This window comes from Toxotes jaculatrix, chromosome 19, assembly GCF_017976425.1.
Source record: "Toxotes jaculatrix isolate fToxJac2 chromosome 19, fToxJac2.pri, whole genome shotgun sequence".
In the NCBI taxonomy this organism is placed as follows: domain Eukaryota; kingdom Metazoa; phylum Chordata; class Actinopteri; family Toxotidae; genus Toxotes; species Toxotes jaculatrix.
Window position 1 is genome coordinate 3566954 of NC_054412.1, and position 22033 is coordinate 3588986.

The following is a 22033-nucleotide window of genomic DNA, read 5'->3' on the forward strand; positions in this document are numbered from 1 at the left end:
TGTGGTTGTGTTGTTGTAATTTAAATGGCTACAAAGAAAACTAACAAAGACTGTGGTAATGATGCAGGAGAGTGTGTGAAACCATGAATCTGTCTTTTGGATTTGTAGGTAGACTGTGGTGACTGGATGAATATTAACATATTTCTATTTCAATAATGTGGCTGTGGATACAGCCAATCACAATCACTGATACAATACACAATAATTTGACCATCATGCCTTGCAGCTGTTGCTGTCTTACAATTGGAAAAAAAGCCACTTTGTGTTATTGAAACACGGGAACAGTTGCTTCTCTCTCTCTGTGTAAAACATTTCCCAGCAGCGACAGGCCTGAAGATGCAGATATTTTTAGACCCCGTTCATGATTCAACACATGATTGTTCTCTCTGCTTCACAGCTCATCTCATTATAATCACTGATGTGATCGAGGGCTGGAGGAAAGCCTCCGGTGAAGTTATCAGCTTATCCTCGGAGAAGAAGCATCAGGCTGGGGGGATTATTCGAGAGGAATTCATTCACTCGACACACCACAGGAAAGTACAGTGAATATTTCACATGATGAATAGATGGTAGTTTTTGGTTCACATTTGCACAGTTCTACATATTTACAGTACAGATAAAGCTGATATAACCTGTCAGGCAAACATTTTCATGTTAACCGTGGGTCAAATAAATGTGTGTAATATGTGTATGAAAGTGGTCACTGATGGTGAAGTTGTATTCAAATTGATGCTAACGTTGCTTCATTCACCATAACAACTTTTTTAAGGTGATAAATGAACACTGTGTTGATGGCTTGTTCAATTTTCCCCAAGAGGTCAAAAAATAAATCGACACTGCTTCAGAACCTCTGTCTGTAGGATTTGAACGTTTCTCAGTGTGGTGCCATCTGGTGGTTGTATTAAGAAAATAATTTAACTGAACTATCTAGAGTAATTTGAAAAGCATCAATATCATGAGAAATTCTACATGTGATAACTTCAGTAATTTATAAATTACCAGCTAACTTTTTAATGCATTTGAATCATATGGCCACCAACTTTTACGTGCGGCTGATAACGTTGAGCCTGTCCAGTCTGTCTGTCCTCGCTCTCTCCTTTGGGCAACTGACTGCACTTTTGACATGAAACGGAAGAAAGTACAAAAAAAAAAAGTGTAACCTGATTTTCAGCATAGTGTATGCAAAAATAACTCAAAATATCTTTGACTCTGACTGTGATTTTGAGAGCAGAGTACGGCTGGGTTATTTGGATTGATTGCTACACTTTCCAAAGCCATTTAGACGTCTGCATCACTGTCAGAGTGACAATTTAACTTGAGCTTTCATCTCTGGCTCTCACGCTGTGCAGTGTTACAGTAATTTGAAGCCCTGTCATTAAATGTTTTATGAGTACATGTCCTCAAAATGATTTTAAAAAGAGGAACCTCAGTTCTTGTAAAAAAGTCTGACATTGCAGTTAAAGGTTAAGTTAGGTAATGAAAGTTACTGGAAGAAGTGTAAGTTTGCATGTTTGTGTGTAGGTGTACTGTCTATATATTTGCATTATGATGGGTGTGTAGATATTCACTCTCCTTTTGCCACAGTACAGATCTAAATTCCAGCTAATGAGAAGCTAACAGGGCTAATAAATAGAAAGCTGTCCCAGTGGGTGGGATTAATGCTGCACCCTGAGGGACATCAGTCATGGCCGCTGTCTGGTTAATTAAATGTTTAACTAACACAGTGGGTTAATGTCAAACAGCACAAAGGTTACTGGATCGAACTGGCTTCACATGGTCTCCTGTGTGTTTTGAGCATCTTTAGCTTCTCAGCTTCTCACCTGGCAGCCACAGTTACTAGTTAGCCTACTTTATGATTGTTTTCATTATTCAAAACATCTGATTTTACTGAACACATGATTTGGCATGCAGTATTTTTACACTGTGGTATTAGTACTTAGACTTAAGGAAAAGGATCTGAATACTTCTTCCCCCTTCACTGCAGGTTTTCTTTTCCTTCTGTATATGTATATGCTTTAGTCATGTACATGCTGTTTTATTTATTTGTTTATTTATAATTTGAGTTTTGTTTTTTAGAATATGGGGAAGTTTTTTTTCTAAAATTTAAAAAAAAAACGTAATTGTTGTGGGTGTTTTCTGGGCTGATAACAGTATTTTTAGACTCAATAAGTTTAAATACAACAATTAAGAAATTAACATAAGTAAACAAAGGCTCCCAAAGTTTTTTATTCCTGGCAGTGTGCACGCCTCAGAACAACATTAGTGTAATATTAATTAAATAAAAGTAATTAAAAAGCTAGGATAGACTCTGGCTACGACCCTGTCTACACGTCCTGACAGTCTGAGAGATCTGTGGCGTTTCAGAGCCTTTAAATTAACCCGATCACTCAAACCACAAACCCCACAATCCCCGCCCCATGCCGCGTCTGCGCAGAGCGGCGCAGGGAGCTGTCCGTGTCCGTGGGTGCTGGAGTGTTTTCATTGAAGCAGCTTCTTCCTCCGGTCCACCGACACAGACGGGAGCGATGGAGGAAGAGCTAAAATGCCCCGTGTGCGGTTCCCTTTTCAAAGACCCCATCCTGCTGCCGTGCTCCCACAATGTGTGCCTGGCATGTGCTCGGAACATCACCGTGCAGACCCCGGAGGGGGAGACCCCGGTGCAGAGCCGAGCCTCGGGCAGCTCTGACTACGACTACCTGGACATGGACAAGATGAGTCTGTACAGCGAGACGGACAGCGGATACGGTTCCTACACGCCGTGCCAGCTCAAGTCTCCAAACGGGGTGAGGGTGTTTCCGCCGGTCATCGCTCACCGACACTGCTCCCTCACTTGCCCGCTGTGCCACCGGAGCGTCTCCCTGGATGAGCGGGGGCTCCGGGGTTTCCCTCGGAACCGGCTGCTGGAAGCCATCGTGGCGCGGTACCAGCAGAACCGCGCCGCCTCCGCTTCGTCTTCTTCATCCTCCTCCTCCTCCTCCACAGCGGTGAAGTGCCAGCTCTGCGACCGCAACCCGGTGGACGCGGCGGTGATGTGCGAGCAGTGCGACGTCTTCTACTGTAACGCCTGCCAGCAGCGGTGCCACCCGTCCCGCGGTCCGCTCGCCAAACACCGTCTGGTGCCGCCGCCGAACCAAGCGGCAGGAGGCGGTGCGGCAAGCGGAGGAGGAAGCGGCGGCGGCGGCGGCGGAGCTGGGGGAGGCAGCGGCGGCGGTCAGCTGCCGCCCGCTACCGCGCGGAAACCGGCGACTTGCGTTGATCATGAGGCGGAAAACTTCAACATGTACTGCTGCAGCTGCAAAGCTCCGGCGTGCATGAAGTGCCTGGAGGAAGGAAAACACGCCAAACACGACGTCAAACCTCTGGCTGTGATGTGGAAACAACACAAGGTGAGCCTAACAGGCTGCACACTGAATTAGTAGGAACATCAATTAGGTAACTGTTGAATCCTAATGAGCTGTAAGGCTTACACTATCGAATACTCCCCCCCCCTCTCTCTCACACACACAGTGGCACAGACTGACAACCCCCACCCTCCCACCCCCAAAAGGCTCAAAGCCATTTAGGCATTTGTGTGTGTGTGTGTGTGTGTGTGTGTGTGTATTGAAGGCAGAAATACTCACCCACACAGCAAACCACAGAGGCTACAACACTGCCTGATGTGCTCTCAATGGATGTGACTAGCTTGTATCAGTCGTGGCTCACATTATAATCTGTTCCATGTTATTATATTGATGTATATTAGTTCTTAGCTATCAACCTAAATCCTTGAACATCTCGCTGGTTTCTTTGTCGTCACGCGAGTGCTGCTGATTGTAAATGTAAATGTTTTGTCAGGACTGTTTGTGGTGAATTTACAGGGGGGAGGATGCTGAAGTGTGAAGGGGGAAACACCGCTTCTATCCTGTGCTGAGTTTACTGTATGTGGGGCAAACTGTGTGATTAATCAGAATTCACGCATTATAAGATAATTACTGTAGGCGCAAACCCCCCTGCGAGTTTAAGTGTGTGTGTCAGTGTGTGTGTGTGTGAGTGTGTGCTTGTGTGAATGCAATATGAGTCATCAGTTGAGTGGGTCACACAGTGCTGTCTGGCTATTTCATGTATTATTGGCCCACATCTGTACAGTATGTGTGTGTGTGAATAGCGTAGGAAGATGAGGTCAGTGTTGCTCCTCAGGCAGGACCAGGACAGGAATAAGAACGATAGCCGAAGTCATTAGTTTAATCTCCAAACCTTAACGCAATTAAAACTGGGCTTTTGTTCATGTGTGAAGAAACATGGTTTGAAACTGCCCTCTTTCAAGGATTAGCCTCTGTACGCATGTTATTAGTGCCTCAGCTGATATTACTGAGTAAAAGATCTGTGTGCTTCTTCCACCACTGCTGAACCGAACGAAAGTGTGGCCCTGAATTATATGTTCTGTATTTATGTTACAGACAGTTGTGAGCTGGTGTTGTTCTTCCAGCTGTTCAGGTTTGTAGCTTATGTCTGAGCATATATTTGCTACTATGATGATTGAAGAGGGTTAATTTCTCAGTGATTTATGAATTTCATCAGGCATGAAGGTCTGAAAATCTGACAGTGAAGGGTATTTGAATTGGTTTCCTTTATTTTTGGACTTTTTGTAGCATTGTTTGAAAATGTATATGCAGCTCTCTGGATCTGGATCATATTAATTTGGACCACAGTTGAATTCAGGACACAGTAATAAAAACAACTCATTCTACAGTCTACTGGAATAAAATTTGGCTAAAACCTGGTGTTAACACTGCTTTGCTGTCCAAATTAATTCCTCCTTGACTCTTCCCCCTGCCGGCCAAAAATCACCCACCTATTTAATTAAAGGATGATTAAAGTGATTTATGATTTAATTCATTTTTTAATGACTCTTTCATTAATTTAAAAGATGAGTCTGCTCCAGGGTTGGGGTCATTTCGGGTTCACTCCTCTCAGGTTACAGTGTGACCTGATTTGCTGTTAGAATTTAAAAGATGGAGCCGTGTTCCTTTATTAAGTGGATGAAAACTGAGGATTTTGCTTATTTTTTGGGGGGTATTTTTCTTCTTTACCAACCTATCTTTCTGTTTTGAAAACACAGATTTTTTACAACATTAAACTAGTTCTTTTAACATATTAATTATAAGAATTTTGTATGATTATGGTAAAAAGGGCCTCAGGAGCAGGAAGCAAAAGGGTTTAAAGGAAAATTAAAACTACTTGTATTAGCATTTAAGTGTGAGATTTTGCATAAGCCACATCTTTAATCAGACTGCTTCCTGTGTTTAATAAAGCATTTCATAAGGCAATCATCATCGTGTTCATCCTCACACCCCGACTTCATAAGTGTAAATTAAAAGCCATTTTTGTCTGTCTCCTGCTAAGTGGGTCATTGGGACTAATCTCTGTCTCTGTCTCTCTGGGTTTTTGTGTGACTGGAAGCCTCCAGTCATCCCATTCATCATTTACTGTGTCCATCACACATCTCAGCCCTTCTCTCCTTTACCCCAGCTTTTGCTCATCACTCACCCTTTCTGTGAGTGTGTCTCCCTTCACCTCTCTATATCTGCCTCTTATTTACACAGTCTCCTCCCCTTTTATTTACACCCCATCATTTCCTCCTGCCCTTCCTCCATCTTTCCCTCTATCACCCTGTCCCATAAATGGACCGTGAAAATCCCATCAGAGAACAGGAGCGAGAGGACGTTGATAAGTAATGAGCAATGTATGAATAAGAGATGGCCGCCACTTAGTTAATATGGTGTCCTTCTTGTTGAGGGAGATCAATGACTGGTTGTCGTCCTCTCACTCAAGCCTGCACTTGAACAGGCAACAAACCTTGTGCCTTTGTTGCAGAGCTGAAATGGCTGTTGAGTTTTTGAAGTGTCACTCAGGGACAGGTCAGTACTGCAGAGATGGGTACAGATTTATCCTGCACCCTCTGGTGCCTTAGCTTCTTCTTTTTATTCCAAACAAGATGATTCTCCTTCTCTGCTCCAAAAGGATGTGTCCAGTTTGAATCCTGCCCCACTGTCGGTACCTGAAGCATCAAAACCAATCCTGCCTTAGAAGGTGGGGGAAGGTGGGGCTGTGGCTATGGCCCCCTCCTGACCTGTAGAGACAGAGAGAGAGAGAGAAACAGTGGGTTATATCATGGAAAACCATGAGTGACCAATTTTTTGCTGCAATGTGGAGGTGGAAGAGCTTTGTATGTGTGTATATGACTGGATAGGCATGCAATACACACACACACACACTGACACACATTTGGAAGGCATGCATATGCATAAATGAAGCGGATGAACTTTCACTGAGGGAATGCAGAGGAAGACACTGATCCAGTTTCCTCTAATCAGTCAAGCAGAAAACACACTGTCTATTTAAAGCACACGCACATACACATATGTGTGTCCACACATGCATTTCAGTGTGTGTGTGTGTGTGTGTGTGTGTGTGTGTGTGTGTGTGTGTGTGTGTGTGTGACCTAGCTCCATCCAGTAAAGAGTAGTTGGCTCTGGCACTTCTGAGTTAAATATTAAAAAAAGCACAATTGCAGAATTGCTGGTTCTGCTGCTGTGCGTGTTTCAGTGTTTGCAGTGTCATCTTACGAGCACTTCAGATTTGAAATGGGACAAGCATGACTTGTTTCATGCCCTTACCATGTGAGAAAACAGTATTCAGGATGATTTCCAGATATTAGTCTCATTTTCCAGCTCTTTTCTTACATTATCGTATTTCTTATATTTTAAATATTTTATGTGGTCAAACAAGCACCGATTGGAGATCCCCCTAATCCTTTGAGCTTGCAAATCCAGGCATGCGACTCTACCAAAACATGAACAAACAACCATCAGTAAACAATTTTCTATATTCAGTTATGCTGCAAGCTACAGCAGGGCAAGATATTCAGTTTTAACATGCTTGGATGGACCACCCATGTACAGCTTCTGTGTGGGGAAGCACAAATTTTCAGGAAACATGGTTGTAAAATGGTACATTTACATTTCAGCTTTAGGCCAGTCATTTTGCATCCTTGGTAGATTTAAATGCATCTTTGGGTTCAGTGGTGTCTTCCTCCGTCAGCTCCAGTGTTTCCATTCCTCTGACTGACAGTGATGTTTGTGTTCTTTTGGTTCCAAACACCTTTAACTGGGCTGCTTAAACAAAGTGTGATTCGACACATCTGCCTCTTCTGTAATTGCATTTTTTTGTGTGTAGGCTTGTGTTTTTCTGAATGTAAGCAGATAAGTCTTGATTAAAAATAGATGTTGTTAGCCTGTCTTCTCTGCTGGCTTTTTAAAATTTCTGTGTGGTACCTCTAAAAGTGGACCATCCATGGGTGAAGAATGATGTGGGATCTTTATACAGAACCAAAATTTAATTTCACCCTTGGTATTTTGAGCTGCTTAGAAAACCTGTCATGTCTCTCCTTCTGTCACCTGACTTATCTTTGTGTTGTTCTGCTGGAATTTGCTCTGAAGTTTCTAAACTTCAGTCAAATGATGTCGTTGTCTGCTGTCTGGTGAAACAAAGCTGCTGCTGCTGTTGCTGTAGTTCTCTCATTTCCCAAATATGTAGCTGATGTCCAGCTTCACACATGTCCACCCACATGCTTTAACTGTTTCTGCACATTCACCAGAAGCATCAGGTTCCCCTTACACTTCATGCCAGTTCACGCACATTTTAAATGTTTTGAGGAACAAATGACAGGGAGTTGTGAATTAACACTAAAGATCTGAATCAAACTCAGCTTGAAATTTTAATTTGGCATCACCAAGTTTGTGTGGTAGTGAGAAGTGGAGAAAACCAGATGGTCAGTGGGCGTGTGGCTCACATTAAGACTGCAGATGATGTAGATTAATTCTGGTATAGTAACACGAGTCACGGCTGCCATAAACACAGTCAGAAGGCTGGTTTTGTACCAACTATTGTTTATCTTGGGAAACACACATGATCCTCCTCTGCAACATCTGCAGTTCACTGAATAAAACTCCAGATCTGAAGCTGACCTCCACCATTGGTGGACGTCTGTCACATGATGACCTCCCTCATCTGGAGCCGCTGTAGCTTATCTATCTTTTTATTTATCCACGTCACTCCCAGCCACAGTTGAAGTGCATGATAATGAAAGTTTTACTGGCAGGCATCTGATCCACTGACTTGCTTGCGTCTTCAAACATGAGGAAAGAAAATGAATAATCAAAAGAAAGATCTTATAATCTGTCCCCTTTCTGCAGCGACATTTACGTGTGTCATATTTTTGATATGAGACATTTACATTCACTGGCGGCTTCAGCTTTGCCAGAAAAGTCAGTTCCTCTCATGTTACAATATTTAATATTGACAGTAAACCCTTTGTCTTGTTTGTCTCTCGTCTGCTGGGACGCTGACAAAACATTTTGACAAGCATATTACCATCGACTCTGCCTGCCGCCTGTTTGTTGTCATCTGTGATACTGTTTGTTTTTGTGCATGAAGCTTTTATGTGGACTGAAAACACAGTCACTCTGCACTGATCTATCGGACATTTACCAGGTCTTTAATACATCTGAACGGAATGCATTTGAGATTAACGTCACAGAATCACATCATTTTTAAAGCACCAGTTTAGTGTTTCAGTTAGTCATTTAAATAACAGGTTGATCTCAGTCACACTACAGGTGACAGGCCGAGTTCTGAAAGCCAAAAATATCAACAGCAGAACAAACGACTGTTAAGTTGCGTGTGTTACAGTAATAAACAGCCCCGGTTTTCAATGCATACCTATGTGTTTTGGTAATTTTATGCTGAGGAGCTTGGAAAGTAGTTTGAGTTTTAATGATGGCTCATGGACAGTAGAATTACCAGGTCATGTCAGGACCATAGGACGGAAACACTGCTCTGATTTTGTTAGTGTAATGCGGAGCGTCTTCTATCTAATATCTAATACGGCCTTTGAAATTGAATTCAGCGCTTTAGGCCATATTATGAGAAAGTGCCATAATTTTATCAGCAAAATAGGTGCTTTCATCTCTGAGAGATGCCGTTACTGAGGTAATTTAGAGCGAAGAGCAGAACTGTGCCGACTGTCCGGGCCTGACTAACCTCATTCCAGATGGCAGCTCGCCGACCATGACAGATCAACCTCATTCGCCTTTTACCTCAGGCCCAGCAACACACATACACACACACGCACACGCACACACACACACACACACACACACTCATTTATAGCAAAAATACTGATAAGGACATTCTGTTGACTTACATTAATACCCTGACGGCATACTCTAACTTTAATCTTAACTGCCACATGCCTAAACCCCAACACTTCAGAACCACAGAAAAAGAAACTTTTAATTTTCAATTTTCATTTAACATGTCAGGTTTTTTTTAATTTAGGTTTCCGCTGCATTTGTGTTCTAACTTCTTCAATTATAAAAACAAACAAATGTAAATATGTGCCTAGAATGGGAAGTAGGAAAAAGATCAAAAGTCAGTTCAGATGATGTACAGATGAGTAACAGTCCAAACTGTCGGTGGACGAACTGCAGTGTTGGTAAAAGATATATGGATTATTTTTGTACCTGTTTTGTTACCATGGTGAGTCTCACAGTGTTTTAGAAGAAGCAAACTGATGGAGTTTTCTTTTAGGCGGATGTAAGCTGAGAAACCGGATCTCACTTCTAACCTCAACCCTAAAACCTTAACCTTCTGCGGGCCGGATTTTTGTCCCCACACTGGAGATGAGTTCCCTAAATGTGACAGTGTTAGCAGATTTCTGTCCTCACAGTGTCATGAGTACATAACACACACATGCACACACATACACGGCAAGGCACAGAGCAACTCAAGGCTGCGCTGCTGGACTTGTGCGCTGAATGTAGGTTAATGCACACTTTACTGCACGTTCTCTCCTCTGGCTGTAACACAGCAGACATCCTCTGCAAAAAGGACTCAGGTTGTGTGTGTAATTGTAGGTAACCCAATATAGCACAGTGTGTGTGTGTGTGTGTCTGTCTGTCTGTACTTGTGTGAGAGAGACAGTATTTGTGATCTATTTCTGGTAACAAAGTGAGTGCTGATGCCAGACCTCCAGAGGGGAGAGTGTGGACATCCTATAGTGGGACGAGTAGCATCGTTACCATGGTTACAAGCGGGTGCTCATTCATTAGGAAGCCCAGTAAATTAAACAGCAGACTGTAATGCCTACAGATGAGCCTTATGCGTGTGGATCTATGGCATTTATGCATTTGTCAGACTTTGTAGAAACATTTTCTGTCGTGTAACAGAAATGAAACTGCCTGAAAGCTCGACACAGGAAAATGTTTGGTATCCTTTCACAATCCGTAACAGATGTATCATCCCCAGCAAATTTAACTTGTGCTTGCTTTATGACAATTACGCTTTCCTCTGCATTCATTAATGTGGAAGACGCCCTGATCAATTATTGATTAGAGGACTGTTCTTCTTTGCTCTGCAGTACTTTTGCTGCCTTAGCGCTCTATCCTCGGAAGCTAACCCCCGTGAGGCAAAAATCAGGGTGATAAATTGATGCTTCCTTTTTCCTGTTGGAGCTCATTCGGGCAGTTCTGGCTGTAACCACTGATCCCGGCTACGGTTTATCTAAGACGACTGGGGACGAGTTTATTTCTCTGGGGATGATGCGACAGTGTTGTGCTGCGGTTGGGTGGCAAACTGTGAAAGGTCTCATCATTGTAAGCAGCAGTGGAGGCCTTTGAAGCAGCCTTTTATGTCTCTGATTTACTGATGCATTAGTAAAACTTCGCATTTTAATTATTTTATGGTTTACAAAGGACAGGCACGCTCAGTTCAGAAGTTTATGAATGTGAAATATGTGCTGACTCATGGAAAATGAAACAGGCTTTGCAAATCAATATGTGCACTAACAGGAGTGGAAATTAACACTTCCTTTTTGCACAGATGCACCGGACATGTTTGAGCACTGAACCTTATGCCATAAATATTGATGGTTTACATATAGATGCACAAAATGCTTCATACTGCAGTTTTACTGCAGTATGTACAGAGGCTTTCTGCTCTGTATGGAATATGACTTCTGTTCCACACACTGGTTTTCTGGGTTAGGGTCAGCAAAACACTTTAGTCAGGTTGTGTGTGTGTGTGTCACGCGAGCGACACAGCTTTAGGTTGGTCAGTAGGTTTGTCCACCACTTTGCTCCAGAGTGAAATACCACAACAGCTATCGGATGATTGCTATGAAACTGGGTTCAGACAATAATTCCTATAAAACTAATGACTATCAGCCTCTGCTGTACTTTGTATTTAGTTCCATTCAGCAAATATTAGCATGCTGACATGCTAAAGTAAGAGGATGAACATGGTAAACTTTATACCTGCTCAACAAGCTTTTAGCTCAGAGCTCTGTTGTGCCTCAGTATATCCTCACAGAGCCACAACATGGCTGTTGACTCTTTGGTTTAGTGTTGGTTTGGTGCATTTCTTTTAAAAAAAAAATTGTTTGTTTGCATTCTCCTGTGAGTTATGGCATGTGAAGTCAAGTACTGAATGACAGCAGGAGGATTCTGGGATAGAAAATTTTGAATTTTTAGATTGATTTTTGTGGTGATATAATTAGTGAGGGGATTGTTGTATATTGTTTATGGTGTAGAACTGTTTAAATTTGGTATTAAATATCCTGCAGTGCTGTCTGTAAAACCTCTGTCCACTAAATAACACACAGAAACCTGCTGTTATTCCCACACATAAGTCTTATGCCAGTCTTTTTATTGACTTCAGTCCAGCCGACGGATTGTTCTTTTGTTTCAGGCTAAATGTGGCACTGGCAGTTATTTTATCGAACTGTTCAGGTGCAGGTACTGTAACTACTGAAGCTGTTGTGTAGCTGTTCACTGTGGTGTATTAGCCTTAGAATTGCATTGTAGCAGAGCAGCAGAGGATTGGGAGACTGGGCGATGGTCGGTGAGAGGATGAAGAGGAGGAAGGGGAAAGGAGATTGGTTTTGACCTCTACCAGATGTGAACCACTAATACTGTAACACAGCTGGCTGACTAGACTGAGGGAGGGAGCGGCTGGTTGTTCTGCTGTAGCACTGCTACGTACAGTATACTGTAATATTGTGCATAAATCTACATTTGGAGTTAGTTGTAATGGCAATGACTGCGTTGGGAACACAGTTAGCTTGTTGCTTCTCTTGATTTCAGTGCAGTTTTATATATAAAGCTATATTTTTACTCATCGATGTGGAGCAAATGATTGGTGTCCAACACAGGACTGTGAGTCTGCACGATGATGACGCACAGAGTGGAGACTGTGGAGGAGGCTGCATCTGTTAAATATATCGGGAACTGGCTCTCGGTTGTAGCCAAACTCACAGTGCAGTCTGTCACCAGTGCTGTTCGGCTCTTCGTGTGGTTTCATTGTATAATTTCTTACACTGGGCAATGGATTTCCAAAAACCAGAGCTACATGTTAACTAAATGTGTTTTACGTCAGGTCAGAACGTTTTAAGGAAAGGAGAAGAGGCAGTTTGATTGGTCAGAACTGATTCCAGCTGCACCTTTCTTACTTGTGTACGGTTGATTCATAAGAGTAGAGCACTATATTTACACATTTGGGAGATTTTGATTTTTTAAGTTTAAAAATGTAAAAAAACAAAAAGGCAAAGTGTTTTGGGTGGAGGGGAAATGGGAGCAGAGACAGAGGAGGACGTAAAGGCTTCTAAATGCAAATGAGAAGAAATAAAAGGGGATGTGGGGGTTAAAAGAGGGGGTTCAGCCCCTCCTCCTGCTCCTCTCCGTCCCATGGGTATCATTTAGACAAGGTCAATGTTGCCATCAACCATTCTGAGGGTGACAGCCAAACACATAAGAGCTGCCTATTGTTCATCTGTTGTCCACATTAACCCCCCATCCTCTCTCTGTAAAGACTCACCACCTCCACATCTCCCAAAACACAGAGTTATAGAAACTTTTGAAACACAAAAATTAGAAACGTGCTTTTGGAACAGTTGAAAACTGATACGGTTCAAGGTAACTTAACCTGAGTCCAGGTGAAAAACCACAACCACTCAGCTTTTTCAGACTTGCCGTCATCAGCTGTCCCTTCACATCCTCAGTGTGTAACTCTGGAACTTTAACCTGAGGTCCTTCCAACAGTGACCTAAGTACAGATGAGGGTTTGGGGCCTGTTCTGATTACAAATTTTGTAGTAACAGTGCCGAATCATCAGTCTGACCACGTCTGGTGGAAATGAGCTTCAAACATGTAATGAAAGGCAAATGGCTGTGTGACCTGCATTGGTTTCTCCACTATTTATTAATTTTCCTATGTGCTTCATTATTAACCCTGTGAGACCTGAACTATGAAAGAATGGTCAGAAAATTCTAATTTTTCAAATATGAACTCTTTATTTGTCCCTTTGACAAAATGTAAAAAAAAAAAAATGAAAAAAAAAAAATTCTAAGTATATTTTTTGTTTGTATCACACATGTCAAAACATTTAGAAAAGTGAGGAGTGTCTACCAGGAGTCAGTATACGAGCATAAGAGTTCATCTAAAAGGGTTAAATGCAAAGTTTATGCTTGATGGTGATGCAATGAGTCCCAGAAATGTGGGTATCATATATGATACGTACGGGCTCACAGGGTTAACAGGTTTTCATCATGTGACTTATTAAAGTTGATGAATATGTAGCTGTACAGAGATGTGGAGCTGTGGAAGACTACTGCTCTGCTTTGGAACAAATTTCTGCCAACTGAGAATCAGTGGACTCAGAGTGAAGGGTTAAAAGGCTTTTGTACAGTATTACAATATTACACGAGCAGACTACAAACCACAGCAGTGCTTTAATAGACTCTAGTTTACAGTCTGTTCTTCTTCTTCTTCTTCTGTTCAGAGTTGGATTCATTACCCTCACTGCACCTGTGATAATCGTCTGTTGTGACGGAGCATGTCTACGCTGACATGCTACTCTCCAGACATTTTGCGATTAGTGGCTGTTTTAGCGCCTTCAGCAGCTCGCCTCCTGAATCTATTTACCTGCCTCCTCCCCAGCATCCTGCTATTTGTTGCGGTGCAACGTATCAGTGAACCAGCACAGTTGTGCCTCCATGAATGTCACTGGCCTCTCTGAATGTCACAGACTGAATAAATGGTCCTCCATTGCTCCCATAATAAGATAATGAGATAATAGCACTTGTCTCTGAGAGGAGCGCTGAGGGGTGCTGACAACGGGAAAAATAAAAATGACACTTGGGTTTGGAGGAGTAATAAAGGATGAAAAAGGTCAAGGGGAGGAGAACAAAGGAAACAAAGGAGGGTAGAAATTGGATTTCTGAATGTACAGTTCTGCTCTTCAGGTGCGTTGATCCTGTCTGAGATGAATTCTCTTTCCGATCGTGTCGTGTTCTTTTTCACTTTCAATTTCCTTTTGCTCTACATGATTTTCTCATGTTTCTGTGTTTCTCTTTTGTTCCAAAACGCTTCACTGGTTTGCTGAACACTGGTTCTTTTCCTGCAGGGAAGACTTGTCACATTTCAACACTGTTATACACAGTTTTACTGGAGTCTGCTGTAGGTTGACGCATCATGACTGTAGCCAAATTTAGACCTGGATTATTATTATTATTTTTTTTTTTTGCTGGCAGTGGATTCAGACTTGGCATGAATAGGTATTTTCTCAACTGGTTTCTTAAGACCTCTATTTATTGAGGACATACAGTATGTTGAGCGTGGCTTTTTTAAATGACAGTAAATTGCTGCCTAAACAACAGAAAGCCCAAAACAACAACATCATGTTGTTTAGTAATTACAGGAGTAATGCCATAGCATTGGACCTCCACACTTTCCGGGGCTGATCTTAGGGGCTTATTGTGGTGGCGACCTGCTCTTTGTGTATATATGCCTCCGACACAAGGCATGCTGGGACATGCTCTAGCTCCACACCACTCTGAAAAAGAAACTAGTGACGGTTTAAGAAAATCAATGCATGAACAAAAGAGGTCTGCTGTAGTGAATGAAGCAGCAGACAAGCAGGTGGGTGGATGTGGTTCAGAACTTTGACCTAATGAGCTGCAGTTAAATAAATGAAGAGCCACACGGTACAAATCAGAGAGGAGGGGATGTGCCAGGACATCCTCGTATGGCACATCCGTCATCCCCTTGTTAGCATTTTGGCAAAGACAGCTTGCTGGGCCAGATGGCCTCTTGGTGAGGAGCAGTGAGAAGCTCCACAGAAGGGTTGGGTTGATTTGTGAACCATGACCTCCACTCGTCCCTCCTACTGACTCCGGACAGCACGTGCATACAAGAGGGATGGACAGGGATAAGATCACTGTGTGTGTGTGGTGTGGGGGTGGAGTGCTTGGAAGACTTCCTACATTATTCAAAAGTCAATAACATTAAGTGTGTATTGTAATAATAATGCATAATAAAGACTAAATCTCTAACCACAAATTTGAAGATTTACAGTCTATACTGTGTCTGACACCCTCTGTCCTCAGTCTCTTAATCTGCATAAAAACGTCTCAGGGGAAAAAAAGAAAACCCTCAGAAAGAGTAACAGCGATCCTACTCAGGATATAAAACATGGAATAGATGTTAAAAATAGATCAGCCGGAGATGCTTTGTGATATATGTCGCTGTGCATGTGCTCATCCTTTCATACATCATATTTCTGAGTTTCAAAACTAGGAGTTGAGTTTAGAATTGGTGTGATCACACCATCGTTCTGACCTTTGCTCCATGCTGCAAATACAGCACAAAACAAGAGGTCCGTCTCCTTCATAACGCCTTCTCGCTGTGTGTGTGCGTGTGTGTGTGTGTGCATTCATGAGACCACCATCCAGAAAAAGGGAAGCAGGTGGGAAATGTGGGAGTGGCGACAGCAGAACAGATTCATCACAGCTTGGCGTGTGTGTAACAGTGTGTGTTTCCTTTGTCCTGTCTTTTCTTGTTTATCAGTGACTGATGCACACAAACACACACACATACACACATACACACTGACCCTCTTCTTAAACTGTATTGAATTTGGTTGGAATATGTAATCTGTCTCATGGATGGGATTCTTGTCTTTGTATTCACCATCTCTTTCAAACTCTACAGTGCGTCTTTGTGTGTGCCTTTTCCACACAGAATAGGATTTTGGTTTAATTTTTAACAGATGCCGAGGCCTAGGTCAGTTACACCACCTTAGCAGCTTTACCGGATCGCCACCAAACTGAACATTGTAAATGCCATGAAAACATAATGAGTATTAATAGAAAACCTTTACAAGCTTGAAAATGTGAAAGCCTTTCCTGAAATTTTCTGCAGACCACAGATGGGAGTGTGGTTCAAGCTTCATTTGTTTATTTTTTATTTATCTTATTTTGTTTAATTTCTTCAGATGGACTGGTTTACATCTAGTGGACTTTAAAGACTTAAATGAGGCCTTTCAAATATGCAGAGGAGGAGCAGGACTGCAGGGGTTAAACATGTAAATTAACCTATGTTTATGGTTTGCAGAGCTATAACTGGTGGCGTCAGTATTTTATCCAGCAGCTGCAGGACCAAGATAAACTGTGTTAGCTTCCTCTTCATTTTCTGTGCTGCTCCTGATCCTCACAAGCAAATTAAACTTAACAGATACATTGGATATAATCAGCATCATTACTGAAACCATGAAAAACATTGGAATTCAAGCTTTTCAGGGGGTCTTGGAAATTTTGCTCACTGCTCATATTTAATTTCTTCTTGTTAGTCGTTAGTGCTCCCCGACTTCATTTTCATAAATATCAAATCAGTAGCAGACAGAAGATGCAAACAACTGCTGATAATATTTTACACTCTGTGCAGCCGCTGCAGCTATTGTATGGAAATTAGAAAACTGAGGGGGTGCTCCATTTTGGAGCGTAAATAGAGACAATTTAGTGAGGATCAAAGAGTGTCAGACCCATTAGTCTCAGTACTCAGATCTAAGCATTTGCTGACAAAACGTTTGGCTTACATCAAAGATAATAAATATAGTTTATATTGAAGTAACGTGTTTTGTTTTTTTTGCCAATGGAAATGCTTGTATAATTCAAATGCTTAATGACTTTATGGTATTTTTCTTTTGATGAATCATGTTTTGGTGTACACGTAATCGCCACGACTCAGGCACACACAGGACTCAGATGCATGACTCAGGAACACAGATGAAAAGTTCAAACAGTTCACCTTTACTTAAAGGTAGTGCAGGTGAGGACAGGAAAGGGCTTAGACCAGGGGCGAAGTCCACAGGCAGGCAGAAGCATAAGGTTCTTTTTTTGGGGGGGTTATTATTTATTTCATTATTTTCTAATTTCCCAGTGCTTCTTTTTTTTGTTTCAGTCTTGAAGCCAACATTGATTTTCTAGTCTCTAAATCTCGATTAGAATCTAATCTAGATTACAAACCTAATCCCTGTTATTAAGACAATGCAGAGTCTTCGCCTTTGAGAGGAGCTACCGGTTAACTTGCTTTAGGCTAGGATCAGGCGTAATCTGAGCATCAAGGCAGAACGGTCTGTTGGGTTAAATGATTACATAACTGACGTCTTAGGAAAAGCCTCAAAGCCACAGTGCATCACTGGTTTTACTGGTTGCACAGTTTGCCTCAGAATGAGAGGAGCAATGATTCAGCCTTAAACAGGACTAATGTCATAATCAGTGACGAGTTGGTGACTGTCAGTTCTGACTTCTTCTTGAAACACGGGCACAGTACTGGAATCTGTCGATCAAATGTTTAAATGCATTTTTACTTTTACATTTTCTTTCTTATTTTGTAAAAACATTATGAAAATAAAGCAACTGCGTTTTTTTCTTTGTCCCTGCAGTGCCAGCTCTCCCAGGCCCTGAACGGTGTCTCTGACAAAGCTAAAGATGCCAAGGAGTTCCTGGTCCAACTCAAGAACATGCTTCAGCAGATACAGGTATAAACACATAAATTTAACTAATGTTGTTTTGTACCTAAACCTGACCAAACCTTAGATACCTATCTATACAAATGTAGCTGAGAAAACAGTTAAAAACTACCTTATAGAAGGCACATGCTTGTGGTCATGTGAATAATGGCTGTTGTTCCTCAGAAGCAAAGGTGGAAGTTGTGGGATCTTGTTAAGTCTGAGTGTACAAAATGTCTGACACTGACTCTGGAGGCTGGGCTCCAAAATGCTTTTTCCTTTAACCATGATCACAATCTTTTCCTAACCTTAACCCAGTACTTGCAGTTGCCTAAACTCTACTTAACCTTGACCACAGAAGCAGCGCTTAAGAAAATATTCACGAGTTGTTCACGGAAGGTGCTGTTTGGAGAGGCGAACATTTTAACCTCACAGTAACTCGACTGCTGCAGGACAGTCTTTTCCCCAGGAGCACAGTGAGACCAAGGTCTGGCTGAGAAGATTTTACCACGACCGACGTCCATGTCTGATCAGTTTCCTCCACATTTGGAGGTCTTTACATAATTTACATGTTTTTCTTAGATGAAATGAATCTTGCTCTGGGGAAAATACTGGTAATGGACAATAAGCTCCACATAAATCGGCCACAGAGAAACATTTGGACTCCTCACACTGTACAGCAGGGAGGTAAATCCACTGAATCACTAAAACAAATCATATCGCCAAATGTGAAGTGTGTGTTTTTATTTGTGTGTGTCTCTGTGTGTATTTTCCCTGTAGACAGCATTGCTGTGCAGCTGATCTGTCCTGCAGCATCTGCCAGTCGTACACACACTTTTACACGCAAAAACACACACACACACAAACACGTACTCACACCGTCTGCACTGTCATATCTTGTCAGCCACAGCTCTACAAGCAGGCATTAAGAGTCTGATTGCAAAATGAAGAGGATCGCATTAAAAAAAAAAAATCTTAGCACTATTTTGCTCTGCCTGAAAGCCAGAGAGCAGGATGGGTGGATAAAGAGAAAGAAAAGTGTGTGAGAGGAATAAAGATCTTCAGCACTCATCCTCTTACAGATCTGAACTGTGTCCCTCAGGGGGGGAAGCTTGATTGGAAATCGCTGATATCCAAGACTTCATCTCCTCATCATGTGGACTCTGTGCTCAGATAAAATGGCCCCATGGGTCCTTAACTTCCAGCTACTGCACAAAAACCTACAGTACACTGGGGTTTCCCCTGTGCTTTTAGAGGGGCTGCTGTACCTGCAGTGTTGTGTCTACAGTCGGTTTCTTTGTGCAGATATTTGTGGCTGAAACATGTTGCAGGCTGTAAGTCACTGCATCACCCGCCAAGCCTTGCTGAGTTCACTTAAAACTACATAAATTTGATTTTTTCTTATTATTTGATATGTTATAAATTCCTTTCAAATTTCTTTCTCTTTCTTTGGTTTTACACTTTACTTATTCATTAACTTAACATGAATAAATAATAGATAAGCAGTGCAACAGATACAAGGCAGTATACAAGGCATCTAGCTGAAGCTAATTTGCAGCACAAGTCTATTTAGGCTTTTAAATCCTGATTAAAACAACCAAAACTGCTGCGCTGATACAACAGAGTCACAGTAACATGACAGATATAAGCAGGAGAAACAGAGACATAAACACAAAAAGGAGAAAAACAAACTTAGCATGCAGCCATATCTTGCAAAGCTCAGTCACTTTGACCTGATTACTGTTTACAGCTGGATTATAAAACCACATTATTTTTTCTTCTGCGCTGCACTGCATCAATGTGACTAACCAATCACAGCCCACCTTTTAAAACAAAACAAAACAAAACAAAAACACAAATTCTGTGTAGTTTTTGAAATTAAAGTAATCAAAGCAAGTATATTAATTGAAGTGAACAGCCACAACTACAACCAGCAGGGTGGAGCAGTACATACATTACAGTTAAATGTATGTAAAGTATATTTTCATGTACAGTATCTGAGCGAACGGCAGTGGCAATGATATGGCAGTTGCACAGATGGTGCATGTGTTGAATATATATATTTATATTTTCGTCTACAGTCTGTTGAAATAATTCACGCTGTATATTAATGTCTGTGCCGTTGAGACAAAAATAGAACAAGAGCTGGTGGATAAATTAACATGTCAGCAACAAACACAAAGCAGCTCTGTGCTGCTAAATGAATCCAAACACACAGATCTATTTCAGGACGCTGATGATTTAATTAGTCTTTTTCTGACTGAAGCTCATGATGAGAACGACTGTGGAGCTTAAAGTAGCAGTATTCTGACAACATGATGTCTTAGAGTCAGGGGGATTTGATATTTATCATTATTCAAATTTCTGTGAATGATTTTTTTGCTCCTTTTGATTGTTTGTGTGTGTCTGTGCTGCTTCAGGAGAACGGTGTTGAGTTTGAAGCCTGCCTTGTGGCTCAGTGTGACTCCCTGATCGAGGCGCTGACCAGACAGAAAGCCAAACTGCTCACCAAGGTCACCAAGGAGAAGGAGTACAAGCTAAAGGTGAGGCTGCTCGATCCCTCTGCTCCTGTTAGACTGTGTGTGTGTGTGTACGTGTGTCTGTGTGTAGCTGCATGTATATAAAATGTGAGTCGGCTCTGGCTCCATCAGCTGAATTCAGAAGAAATAACAGGGATAATCAAACTGATGGAAGTCATTTAATCTAAAATGATATTAACTTGTTGATTTTCTAATAAACATCTTGTGACCTTTCTTGGTGACTGCATTGCACTGATGCTAAAAACAGTCCTCAGTCTCTCTCCTTCACTTTATTCCTTTACTGTTGAGGAGAAAAATTGATTTCCTTTCTTCCTTTCCTGTGTAAAGCGAGCAGTGTATTTTGGTTTATTCGATTTTAAGAAACGGTAATAAAATCCAGCAGCCTGCTCGTCTTTTGGTCTGTCTGTCTGTCTGCCTGCCTGCTCCAACCAACCACTACTGCAGTTATGTGCAGTTCTTGTTTCTTCAAACAGCAGCAAACTGTGAAACTTTGCAAAATAACTTCATGTCAAAAAGTTTGTTAATCTGTGATGAGAATTAACAGCGTGAATGTTTTGAGCTCCCGTGAATCTTGGAGACAATTAACAAGCAGTTTTGAAAAGCTTAGAATTAGTATTTCTCCCTCACATTAAATATTTATGTCAATAAATAAGTAACATTCATGTGGGAAAGAAGCATTATCAGTTTTGGGTTTGGATTTTTATGTTAAATTCTGATTTATATACAGAAATACAGGACAATACGTCTCAAACAGCCAATTCAAACTACTGAAAAGCGAACAGATAAAACACAGACAGAAAATTTTCCTCTGTGAAATAACCAGTTGTGTTCTTACTTTGGAGGATAATAGTCTGATCATCTCTTATTGTAGGAAGCTGATGAAAATATGTTTACAAGGCTTTAAATACCTGAAAAAAATCAGGTCTTAACTCTCCAACCGAGTAGTTTCTGTCCAGCTGTCTAGTTTTTTCACTTTCCTCTGTAAAACCGGGGTTTTCCTAAGTCCCAGTGTATCACATGGACGTCTGCCCAGCCTCAACGTGCCCACCGACCGACTGACCGTCTGGATGATGGCGGAGGGGGGGGTATGTTTGGATGGAAGCCCTAAGGACAGCTGTTGTCATTATCTGCAGGCTGGGGATTGAGATTTAGCCAGAGGGCAGAGAGCTGGAAGGCTGCGATGAAGCCGGGACAAAGAGAAGAATAGCTGCTTGTAGATGGCTGATAAATTCAGCAACATCTTTACATGAATAAATATTCATTTGGACGGCGTGGATCACAAGCTGATACAACAATTTAACTGCAGGCTCCCGTTCACGAGGAGACAAAAGAAAAAGGAAGAGCAGCAGCTTGAAGACTCGGCCTCAAAACCAAAATATGCGACTGAAAGATTCATGTGGACTGATGCTTTTTTACAGTTTTACATTATTCTGAGTTTAAGGCTGGATGTGAATATTCACTGTAGCTTGGTATCAGTCCCTTAGCTTCCACCCCCTTGTTAAAAAAAAAAACGTTTAATAATGTCACAGTGCAGAGGACAAACTTAGGTACAGACACTTCTAACTATTGAACTACGTAACAATTCGGTGAATTCATTTCTGAATTCTTTT

At 41.7% G+C, this 22033-nt stretch overlaps 1 protein-coding gene across 3 annotated transcripts in view; it reads left to right on the plus strand.

Moving 5' to 3' along the window:
* Nucleotides 1-2525: 2525 nt before the first annotated feature.
* Nucleotides 2526-22033, plus strand: part of LOC121199410 (E3 ubiquitin-protein ligase TRIM9) — a 33070-nt gene continuing 13562 nt past the window's right edge. For 2 of the 3 annotated variants that reach the window (XM_041064059.1, XM_041064060.1), the window contains exons 1-4: nucleotides 2526-3124; nucleotides 3203-3386; nucleotides 17818-17913; nucleotides 20304-20426. In XM_041064059.1, coding sequence (XP_040919993.1) covers nucleotides 2526-3124; nucleotides 3203-3386; nucleotides 17818-17913; nucleotides 20304-20426 — 1002 coding nt within the window. Of the gene's footprint in view, nucleotides 3387-17817; nucleotides 17914-20303; nucleotides 20427-22033 lie in introns of all 3 variants that reach the window. The other variant, XM_041064058.1, reaches the window with a different exon arrangement.